Raw genomic sequence first — 12686 nt, 5'->3', positions numbered from 1 at the left:
TCTGTCTGAGATTAGCTAAGCATGTGGCATCAAAAATTAAGAGCAAATACTGGTCTGTTCGGAGTCGAAATAATGTCTGGCTAGGGTGGCATGTCTTCCTGAAGACTGTTACCTTGTGATCTAGCAAATTAAAAACGTAGCTCAGTGTGTCTGTCTGGTACATAGCATAAATGTTTATATTATATCTGACAACATGTTCACGTCCTAAATATGATTTATTTTAATATGTTAGTGGACTTTTATGAACAGCTATATATCCATACAATTATAACCATCTTTTAAAGCAAACATTTATACAATCTTTGAGGTGAGGATGATTTTGAAAAATAAAAAAGGAAATTCGTCAACAAATTTTCTTTACTACTGTAAATTCAGAAATTATTGCATGCGTTTATTATTGCGATTTAGCCATTTTAGACTAAAATGCAATTTTAAGTTTATGCAATATTTAGAAAAATCCTGTTTAATTCATATAAAAAAAATTAAAATCTGAGTTTAGATTAATGCAATTATAACCCTGTCAAATTTTTCTTTAAAATTTCTGAAATACTGTTTATACGTGTTCTATGGAATAAAATGAAATATCACAGTCATGACAGTGTTGTTTTATTCTAAAATTATATGGATAGTGTGGGTTCAAAAGTAAATACTGATATAAGAGAAAAAAAGAGCCTTCCAAACTCACTCTTCCCCTATTTAATACATGTACTTGATTTGGCCTTATTTGAAATGACCTATTTTTTTCAGAACTAATTGACCATGAGGAAGTGATCAAACAATTAGAGGCAGATACTATATCATTTAGTGGACGAGTTGGGGTCGGAGGATCAAAGTTTTTATGTGGTACTTACCCGCAAATGGTTCAAGTGGAGTTAAAGGTAATATTTTCTAAGTTTAAAATTTATTTTTTTTAAATGTTATAAATTTCATGTGTCCGAAGCATTTTTTGGATTAACCTTTGCAAGAACCCGAAAATTGGAATATTTGAAAGCCAAGGATGTATAAGAACTGAAAGAGATGAAAAGCTATATAAAATTGAGAATGGAAATGGGGAATGTGCCAAAGAGACAACAACCCAACCATAGAAAAAAACAACAGCAGAAGGTCACCAACAGGTCTTCAATGTAGCGAGAAATTCCCGCACCCGGAGGCGTCCTTCAACTGGCCCCTAAACAAATATATACTAGTTCAGTGATAATGAACGCCATACTAATTTCCAAATTGTACACAAGAAACTAAAATTAAAATAATACAAGACTAACAAAGGCCAGAGGCTCCTGACTTGGGACAGGCGCACAAATGCGGCGGGGTTAAACATGTTTGTGAGATCTCAACCCTCCCTTATACCTCTAGCCAATGTAGAAAAGTAAACGCATAACAATACGCACATTAGAATTTAATTCAAGAGAAGTCCGAGTCTGATGTCAGAAGATGTAACCAAAGAAAATAAACAAAATGACAATAATACATAAATAACAACAGACTACTAGCAGTTAACTGACATGCCAGCTCCAGACTTCAATTAAACTGACTGAAAGATTATGATTATCATATGAACATCAGGCACAATCCTTCCCGTTAGGGGTTTAGTATCATACCATCATAACATATATGAGAAGAACATAACCTGTGTCATGCCAACAACTGGTTTTTGAATAAATGTGTTTAGTTCCGATGCAAAGACCCTATAAGTGAATCAATATTAACGCCAAAATATGCAATCTTTCATGACCTGACAACAGTCTCGTAACTATATCCCTTCTTAATAAGTCTATTCAAAGGTTTTGTTAGTTTTTGAGGTGAATACTGACACCTTTGTGCTTTATAAAGAATATTTCCATAAAAAATTGGATGTGAAATACCTGAACGTATAAGAAGTCTGCATGTTGAGCTATATTTACGAATGATGTCCTTATACTGATGATAAAATTTAGTAAATGTTTTGACTAGTTTGTGATATCGAAAACCCTGGTGTAATAATTTTTCAGTAATACATAAATTTCTCTCGTTAAAATCTAAAACATTGTTACATACACGAGCGAATCCTACAAGTTGAGATATATAAACACCGTAAGATGGTGACAAGGGAACGTCACCATCTAAAAATGGATAATTAACGATAGGAAATGAAAAATCATCTCTTTTATCATAAATTTTAGTATTCAGCTTTCCGTTAGTGATATAGATATCAAGATCAAGGAAAGGGCAGTGGTCATTGTTAGTATTAGCTTTATTTAAAGTAAGTTCAACAGGATAAATTTCTTTAATATACATACTGAAGTCGTCATTATTGAGAGCCAAAATATCATCCAAATATCTAAAAGTATTATTAAATCTGTTTATAAGATGTTGTTTCGATGGGTCTTTGCTTATTGTTGTCATAAATTGTAACTCATAGCAATACAAAAACAGGTCCGCAATAAGTGGTGCACAGCTAGTCCCCATAGGAATTAAGATAATCTGACGATATACGGAATCCCCAAAGCGAACAAAAATGTTATCTAGTAAAAATTCAAGGGCATATATAGTATCAAAGCATGTCCAAATGATATAGTTTTTTTGTTTATTGCTACTAAAAAATGACCTAAAAGAGTTTGAACATATATATTCACATTCTGACTTTTTAAATGCCCATTTAATTAGGTGTGTGAATTTTTTCTTAATGAGAATGTGAGGCAATGTGGTATACAGGGTAGAAAAATCAAAACTTTGAACAGATTTAAAATCACCAATATAAGCATGCAATTTATCAAGTACTTCCAACGAGTTCTTGACACTCCAAAAGTAATTAATTCCACTATTTTCGAAGGCCTTATTTGAACAATTTATTATCAGGTTTTTAATTGTACCAAGTGTGCTGGTAAGAAGAATAGACAATTTAGTAGTGGACCAAAAAATCCATCTAAGTCACTTTTTGACCTTTCTTAAATGGTACAAAGGGCTTTGTAGTATCATAGATTACATCAACATGAATGAATTATTGTTGATTGGGTCTTTAATACCCATACTGTTATTTAGTACCTGCTCTTCTCTAGGACATTTCTCCAAATCTATGTCTCATTCTAGCAAATTCAATTTTAGCCTACAAAGGTACAAAGGACTCGAAAATTACATCAACATGAATGAATAATTGTTGATTGGGTCTTGGATACCCATACTGTTATTTAGTGCATTCCTTCTCCAGGACATATCACCCATTATAAGTCTCATTCTAGCAAATTCAATATTAGCCACATCATATGGCTACCAAGAAGAACCGATATTTGATAAGTAATATTTTCAAGATGGCATTAATATTGAATGCAACTAATAGCTTTGCATGTGATGTAAAGCAAAACAAATTTTGAGTGTCAATCTTTTACTGATATACAATAATAATTATCCTAATTACTGAATTATTTCTTGTTTTCATCTTTTGAAACATAAAGAATACAATAACATGTGGTTAAATTTAAATATTCACACATTCATTTTAATGAAATAGTCCATATATATGTCATGTGACTTTCTTTATAGTTTGAAGAAGACAAGTACTTGAAAGGTATCCAATGGTTGAAAGATATATTGTTCCACACACAGTTCACTGCAGAAAGACTGAAAATTGTAGCACAAAAAATGGCAAATAGCATAGCATCCTTAAAAAGAAGTGGGTTTAAAGTAGTCCGTACTGCATTTTTAGATCTGACATACACCAAAGGTAGGTTAATACTCTTTCTTGTAAAGTTTATATATATATCTTTAATACTAAAATAACGAGGTCCAATTTGTCAGCCTTCATGAGGTAAAATTGACAAATTAAAAAATTCAACTTTATAAAGAGCTAATACAGGACAAAGGTGTTGATTAAAAATTGCAGCACTCCAGACCCTTTTGTTTTCCAAATTTTTAATATTGCCAATAATTAACAAGTTTCGGGTCGAATCCGGTACCGATATCAATAGTATATTCACCTGTTACCTATTACCTTATCTGTACGTTCCGCATCTGACAGGCGCACCACAAAATGGTGTATTTAGAATTTTGCTATATACATGGGTCATAATCACGGGGTTGACACTACTAAATTCAATCATTGTCACATTGTTCCTTTTGTAGTATTTAAATCAGTATGACTTTCTAAGATAACAATATGAATGCTAAAAATCTGGACTTAAAATATGGTGTATAGGTACAGTTTTCAATTTGTTATCCAGCATGACATAAAACAGAGAATCAAAGAATTCAACTTTATTTAAAATTGATATAGAACAATGCTGTTGATTAAAATTACTCCATTCCAGGCCCTTTTGTTTTCCAAATAATTAATATTACCAATAATTGATAAGTTCCAGGTCGACGGATTCAAACAGAAAGATTTTGAAAGCAGAGAAAACTGTGCATCTTATAATCTGCATGACTTTATCAGATGACAATTCCAATACAAAAATAAGGCTTATGCATAGTTATATACTTTAATTCAGTCACGAACCCGCGATATCACAGGTGTTATAGTATATATGAATATGATTGTTTCTTGCCATATCTTTTCAAACAAACAAATTATGCATGATCAATCTTTTTTAAAGGTATTTTGTTTCATTAGAACAAATGTGGGAGGTGGAAGTGATTTTAATTTTTTTTAATTTTATGTCATGGTTTTGGTCATTTATAGTTCATTAGTGTATTCATAGAAAGCATGATGGTTGTTGTGTAAATTAGTCAATTTATATATGCTCCCCAATTTTTACTGAGCCCTAACAATGTTAAGTATAGAGAAACATAAGTTATTCAGATGTATTGGAAGTTTGTTTTGACCAAATTATTGGACATTTATTTACTGTAAATTCAGAAGTTATTGCAAGGTTTTTAATATTGCGAAAAATATTGCAATAATTTAAACTCGCATTTTGAAATATTTCATATGAATTAAACAGGATTTTTCTCTAAATTGTAAAAATTAAAATCGAATTTCAGTCTGAAATGACAAAATCGCAATAATAAATGCGCGCAATAATTTCTGAATCTACAGAGTATATGTAAGTATATTAAATTGGAGTTTTAATTTTCAATTATCATAAGAGAGTTGTGTTCAACTTTCTAAACTGAAATATCTCTAATTGCCTTTATAGATTGTCATTTAGCAAAGATTTATTTTTTATAATTTTTAAAGATTGTCCTCTTATTGTTTCTTAGCATCTTTGAATCAAATATTAATGATTTAGGAAAATTCAGTTTTATTGAATATTCTTGTTTTCATGTTTTTGGCCTTGCAATATTTTTTGCATTTTGTAGGTTGTAACATAACTGCTACAAGTTTAGTCAGACAGGAAAAGTTTTTGAAAAAAATACAGACTCAGCTTGATGAAAATAGTGAAAAGGTAAGTATTTGTTGGGCTTTAATATAACCAAGGGGTTTCTTGGTAGGCTTTGAAATTAAAGATTGACAATGGTATGTTCCAGAATCAGGGTTTATGATATCTTTTACTATATTGTGAACACAATTCCTAGGTGGTGATATATTCTTACTTTTACATTAGTGAGTTTTAGGTCATTGTGTACTGCTGGCCATACTATTATGCAATAATGATTTGACAAATTTTATCGAAGTTACAGGATTTTGACCATTAAAATGTAGGCCTATTTTAGTATAAGGACACCGTAAAGTTAAAAAAGAGGTTTTCACTTTGTAAAAAACATGTCAAATGAAAACATGAGTGGTTTCTGGTAGATTTTTTTCATGAGAAAAAAATTGTGCATATGAAAAAGTTTGTGTTTTCTGCTCCAGGTACTAAAAATTATGGAGAGGATAAGAGATTCCCTAACATCAGATTTAAGGATTCATTTATCTCTTCAAGTTGATAGCGTTTCTAAAGTGTCGTCTGCTCTAGAAGAACCATGGAAAGCGTTTGTGCCAAAAGAAAAACTTTCCACTACAACTGTTGATAAGTAAGTTTTTAGATCCAGATTTTGAAAATAGTTTGTTGTAAAAATAGACTATCCCTACATAGGTAACATAAGATGGTGAAAATATAGACTTGTAATTTCTTGTTGTGATTCAACATTGTTTTTAATTCCATTATTTTGAAATCAAAAGACAAAAATATTTTAGTCATTTTTGAAATATTCTTTATTAATTGTCATACCAAGGGTTGATCTAAGCAATCAAAAAACAAATGATTTGAGTTTATAACTGTTAATAAATATTTTTAGAGTAAAGGTGAAACCATCATTAGAATTTATAACTGCTGAAAAGCCTCACAGTCGAATAGTTATTGGTGTTGGATCAGTGGAGTCATCATTCCTTATTCAAGCAGTGCCTTGTATATCAGATTTCTATCACAAAGATCTACCAGCTGTTATGGTCTTCATTCAATATATGACCCAGCTTGAGGGTCCAATGTGGAAACAGATTCGTGGACTTGGACTGGCCTATGGTTATAGGTAAGGTTGTATAATCAATCGGTCCTTTCTAGTACAAGTTATTGACAAAGATTTATTTTGAAAAGTTGATTAAGCTCAAATTTTACCATATTGTATTGCAGCAGATCCAAAGATGTTTTAAAACCCAAAAAAATCTTTGCCATTTGAAATGAAAATTATATGAAAATTTATTTTTGGTTCCAAACATATAATATAGAAGGTTAATATAACTTTTTCTATTTCTCATAATATTTTGTAGCTGAAGAAGACTTTGATAAATGACTGTCATCTATATTTGTTGTTTTTTCATTTAGTTATGCACTCAATTGAATTATACACACTTAATTGTATTCTAACTAAGAATACTTATGTAACTTATATAGAACATTGAGTGTGTAATCTATTATTACCATAAGAGTGAAACTTCATCTGACCTTCAAACTGCCTTTTTGATAACAGAGATGAATAAAAATAGATGTTGAGTATTCTAGAGATGGACAGAACCTTATCAAAACAAAAAGAGGCATTTATGTAATTTCATATTTTATATTTTCTGTTTGTTGTTGCCTAAGGATCTATTATATTGAGGATACCTTTTTATGTTAACCTGTTTTGGCCTTTTTCAAGGTGTTGTTAACTGTTATCTGAGATAAATTAAAACTGTTAACTGTTTTCAACCCACTGTGTTAACTGTTATCAGCATTTTTGCATTTATTGTTAACTGTTTTTGCCAAATTCGAGGTGTTGTAAACATGTTAACGGACACCCCTATTGCCGCCCCCCCCCTATATTGGCTGCACTAAATAATCAGTAGAAAATAACAAATTTTAAAGGATTTAAATATAAATCCTGAAATATTAGATGCAGACAATGAACATAGTTGATGTTGATTTTTTTTCTATTTGTCTTTATTTCCAGTATGTATGTGAAGCCAGAAAAGAACCTGTTGTTTTATGTATTGACAAAATCCTCAAATATTGTGAACGCTTATCAGAAAGGCAAAAACATTGTTGTAAGTATACTGTAGGTTTAGATTCAGATAAATATGAAACTACTTACGTGTCAGGCGTTAAAAAATATACTTTGGTTATAAATAAATCATGGTAAACTACATGAATTCAAAATTATGTTTTATTTCTTAATAAGATCCAACATGTTTGACCTCTTCTTACAATCTGTGTGTCAGTCAACTCTTTTACACCTCCAAAAAGAGAGACATTTAATTCTTAGACAATGTTGTTACAAATGGCAAAATTTACAATCCCAATGGTAGATAATTGACCAGAGGATTAGTTTTCAATGTTAATTTTAGATTTATATGGTATATTGTATATTTTTACCTCTTAGCTAAACAAATATAGTAAATTTTCTGTTGCAGATGGGTTACATCAATGGTGAGAATAGTTTTTCCGAAGTGGAGTTAGAATCAGCCAGAAGTAGTTTAATATTTGAGATTATTGAAGAGGAGAAAACAGTTACTAAAGTTGCTCAGCAGTCACTGTTGTCTTACTTCAGAGGAGTTGATCATAACTACAATAAGTAAGTAACCATAGAAACTGCACCATTTTGAGGTTCAAATCTCAAATGCCAGTTGATGAAAAACATTATTACTGCTTTTGATATTAATTGATTTATGTTTGATCTCTTTCATATATGAAGATGTGAGGCATCTAGAAAATTCACAAAAAAGATAACAAAAGTTTTAAAAAAATTCCTGGACAGCACAATAGACCAGTTCAAACACCAACAATAGTCTTCTATTGTCCTGAATTGGCTTGTGATATATGCCACTGGTTATTAAGCAAACAACAACCATAAATCTAACTATTCTAGAATCATATATTAACTGTTCAAATGAAGTTTATTTGTAAATACTGCAGAAATCATTGAATTATGAAAAACATGATCTGTCAATTGTAGTTATAATTCATTTTAATAAATTTTAACACAAACTTCCATAACTTTATTATAACTTGAATAGTTTTTTATGTAGTATCCTCTTGTTTTTAGGGAAATGCTGATGAAGATAGCAGCCGTTACTATTGAAGATTTGAAGAGAATTGGCTCTACATACATTGCACCACTATTTGATTCAGACAAAGTGAGAACAGCCGTCTGCTGCAATCCATCCAAAGTTAAAGAAACAGCAAATGATTTCAAGCAGTAAGTCTCAGACCATATTTGTCGAGCCTGTAACTTTTGTCCCAGAAAGCTCAATGTAGAGATAGTGATTTGGCGAAAGCGTCGTTCACTAACTTTTTAAAAGCTTTATATTTTTATCTCATGTCCAAGTGTCAGGTGTCATCTGACCTTGACCTCATTTTCATGGTTCAGTGGTCAAAGTTAAGTTTTTGAGTTTTGGGTTTTTTTTCTAATACTATATGCAATAGGTTAACTATATATGGGGTAGGGAAATATTTTATGCTGTACATGTCAGTCTAACATGTCTAAAAAAATAAAAGGACAAACACAAATAATAGTACAAAAAACACAACATAGAAAACTAAAGACTAAGCAACACAAACCCCACCAAAAATTGGGGTGATCTCAGGTGCTCCAGAAGGGTACGCAGATCCTGCTCCACATGTGGCACCTTTCATGTTGCTCATGTTATTACAAACCTGGTAAATGGTCTAATTTGGTAGGTCACATTCATGGCATGGTGAAGTGGATTGTAGTTACAACAATTAGTTAAGGAACATATCCGATATCATCTGTGAAATGGTTATTCCATAGTAGTTATTAAACTTTTAGCAATAGGCTAACTATATTTGTTGTATGGAAGAATTGTAAGCTGTATATGTCTGTCTAGCAGGTATCATCTGACCTTGAACTCATGTTGGTGGTTCTTTGGTCTGTGTTAAGTTTTCATGGTTAAGTTTGTCTCTTAGATTGTACAAGAAATAGGTCAACTATATTTAATGCATAGATTAGTTGTAAGGTGTACATGTCTGCCTGGCATAGTTCATCTGACCTTGTCCACATTTTCATGGTGTATTGGTCAATGTTTAGTTTTCTTTGTGAAGTTTGTTTCTTAGAAACTGTAAGCAAAAGGTCATCTATATCTGGGAACAGTATATCTAACGGAAAATGAATCTCATAGGATTTTCAGTATAAAATTGATAAAATTTAAATCTCAGAGACTTCGCGAGATTTATGGATTTTGGTAGCGTCTGACTGAAAAATTATCAGAACTGTTCAATAAATTAACAATATTACTCTAGTTTTATCATGAAGTAGATATATTTTGTCATACAAAATTACCAAAATTAGTTTGATTTCTTTGATGTGAAGTGATTTATAATGTTTTGGGAACTTGGAAATCATCACGGCAATCACCGCCATTTTTTTTTATTACCCTGTTTCATAAGGTATCATTCTGTGATGAAATGAATGCTATTCTAACAAATTTGAAGTTGTAGAATACAAGTTTGATACACTGGCTTCACTATAAAGCTAGCTTGAATGAAATTTTATTGACATTATCAGAAATTATCAGGATAATAGCAAGTCTGTATTTAACACATGTCCGTTTCCTTATCGTATCTATATTAACTATGACCTGATGATAAAATCAACTACAATTAGGTAGTATCAAGTCCTGTCAATATATATGTTCCTGTTTATATTTAGTGTTTTGTGTGATTGTAAGGTGTACATGTATTTTTTGTTTTGTTTATCTGACCATGACCTTATTTTCTTAGGAACATTTTAAGTTTATGTGATAGCTTAGTAAAACTTTATATTTAAGACTATCAACATAACATCAATAATTAATAAAGAAGCGAGACATTTCAGTGAGTGCACTCTTCAAGGCTCTTGTTAAATTGCTGTGTTAAGTTCATTTGTCGCTAAATTGTCACATGTTAAGATGCATCATGCATTTATTGCTTATTTATGACACTGGTTAAATTTTTTTCATGATTATGTGAATTTTTACATTACCGTATACAATTATTAAATTAATGAAAAATTGTTACCAAATTTCACCAAAAATGTATGAATTGACATATCAATACATTTGTTGTAGAATGTGGTAAAATCTTTTGATATTTTTTTATTTTACAGATTTGGAGTTAATCTGACTGTTCTCGACTCTTTAGAAGAGGATTTTCTCTCTGGACTTTAAATTCATTCTAGTGGAAGTTAATATTTGTTGACAGTTGAAATAAAAGTTCTCTTTAAATTCTTATATTTATGTTGCAAACTACAGAATTCCAGCTCATGTGAAACTAAAACCTGGATGACTCTTTAAGAGTCTTGTGAAAATGTTCTCCATATGTATTTAAGAAACCCCTTTTAAAAAAAGATATAAACCCAAGTTAGCACATGGAATTGTGTAATGAGATGTCATGAAAGGTTAAAATGATTCACTCAAATGCATCGATTTCAAGTAATATTCTTACTGTTACTGTTAGTGTTTGATAATCTATATACTGTAAATTCAGAAATTATTGCCTGTATTTGTTATAGTGATTTTGTCATTTTGTGGGATATTGTGAAAAATCCTGTTTAATTCTGTGTGTTATTCATATAAAACATTTCTTAATGTGAGTTTGAATTATTGGGATTATAACCCTGTTGCAAATCGCAAAAATAAAAACATTGCAATAATTTCTAATTTTACAGTATAGAAGACTGCATATGAAGGTAACATACAGGTTATATCATGTTTAACAATTAAAGTAGGCGCATTATCAATTGAAAGAAACTGGTCAAGAAAGTTGACCATTAAATTGTGGTTACAAAAACTAGAAACTTAGTACACATGTTCTTTTTGAAGTGAAAATTTTAAGATTTATGTCAAATAAGGATCATGAACCCCCGTTTTAAGGTTCATTGAACAATTAGATATAGTGTGAAATGGGCATAGTGTCTTATTGAGTCAGATTCTTGTTTCAGTATTTTTTAGCTCACACCTGAAAGGTCAAGTGATGTTTTCTCATCACTTGGTGTCCGGCGTCTGTCGTCCTGCGTCCGTAAACTTTTACAAAAATCTTCTCCTCTGAAACTACTAGGCCAAATTTAACCAAACTTGGCCACAATCATCTTTGGGGTTAGTAGCTATCTTAAAAATTCCAACGGCAATGAATTCTACAGTTTATACTACTGTTTTCTAGTTACGGTATTAGTTTAAAAAATGTGTCGGATGGCCTCCATGGCTAAAAATAGAACACAGGGGGTAAAATGTATATAAATGGCTTATATCTTTAAAACCAAAGCATTTAGAGCAAATCTGACGTGGGGTAAAATTGTTAATCAGGTCAAGATGTATCTGCCCTGAAATTTTCAGACAAATCGGACAACCTGTTGTTGGGTTGCTGCCCCTGAATTGGTAATTTAAGGAAATTTTGCAGTTTTTGCTTATTATCTTGAATACTATTATAGATAGAGATAAACTGTAAACAGCAATAATGTTCAACAGAATAAGACCTACAAATAAGTCAACATGACCAAAATTGTCAGTCAACCCTTTAAGGAGTTATTGCCCTTTATAGTCAATTTTTACAACTTTTTCGTCATTTTTTATAACTTGTACAAAAATCTTTTTCTCTGAAACTACTGGGCCAAATTTTAACTTACTTGGCCACAATCATAATTGTGGTATATAGTTTAAAAAATGTGTCCGATGACCCCACCTACCAAACAAAATGGCCGACATGGCTAAAATTAGAACATAGTGGTAAAATGCAGTTTTTGCTTTATATCTTTGAAACTAACACATTTAGGGCAAATCTTTCAAGATTTAAATGTCCATCAGAATAAGATCATCCCCTCACAAATTTTCAGATGAATCCTACAACCCGTTGTTGGGTTGCTGTCATAAAATTGGTAATATTAAGGAAATTTTGCAGTTTTTGGTTATTATCTTGAATACTATTATAGATAGAGATAAACTGTAAACAGCAATAATGTTCAGCAAAGTAAGATCAACAAATAAGTCAAACATGACCAAAATTGTCAGAGAACCCCTTAGGGAGTTATTGTCCTTTATAGTCAATATTGAACAACTTTTTGTCATTTTTGTAACTTGTACAAAAATCTTCTTTTCTAAAACTATGGGCATAATTTAACCAAACTTGGCCACAATCATTACTAGGGTATCTATTTTAAAAAAAATGTCTAATGACCCCGCCTACCAACCAAGATGGCCGACATCAGTAAATACAGTAACATTTGAGCGACACAGGCTCTTGAGAGCCTCTAGTTCAAAGGTTGTATAATGATGAACATACTGTGGAAACATTATTATTCCTTGCCTACCAATTTTTATAGATATCGTGGGT

General features: G+C 31.2%; 1 protein-coding gene across 1 annotated transcript in view; it reads left to right on the top strand.

Moving 5' to 3' along the window:
* Nucleotides 1–10585, top strand: part of LOC139511776 (uncharacterized protein C05D11.1-like) — a 36891-nt gene extending 26306 nt beyond the window's left edge. The window contains exons 15-23 of the mRNA XM_071298832.1: nucleotides 748–878; nucleotides 3517–3697; nucleotides 5272–5357; nucleotides 5765–5925; nucleotides 6190–6420; nucleotides 7318–7411; nucleotides 7778–7938; nucleotides 8410–8562; nucleotides 10468–10585. Of these exons, the coding sequence (XP_071154933.1) occupies nucleotides 748–878; nucleotides 3517–3697; nucleotides 5272–5357; nucleotides 5765–5925; nucleotides 6190–6420; nucleotides 7318–7411; nucleotides 7778–7938; nucleotides 8410–8562; nucleotides 10468–10528 (1259 nt within the window). The 3' untranslated portion in view covers nucleotides 10529–10585. The remainder of the gene's footprint in view (nucleotides 1–747; nucleotides 879–3516; nucleotides 3698–5271; nucleotides 5358–5764; nucleotides 5926–6189; nucleotides 6421–7317; nucleotides 7412–7777; nucleotides 7939–8409; nucleotides 8563–10467) is intronic.
* Nucleotides 10586–12686: the final 2101 nt, after the last annotated feature.

The sequence above is a fragment of the Mytilus edulis genome, chromosome 2, assembly GCF_963676685.1.
Source record: "Mytilus edulis chromosome 2, xbMytEdul2.2, whole genome shotgun sequence".
NCBI lineage: Eukaryota > Metazoa > Mollusca > Bivalvia > Mytilida > Mytilidae > Mytilus > Mytilus edulis.
This window is presented reverse-complemented; position numbering and strand designations above follow the sequence as displayed.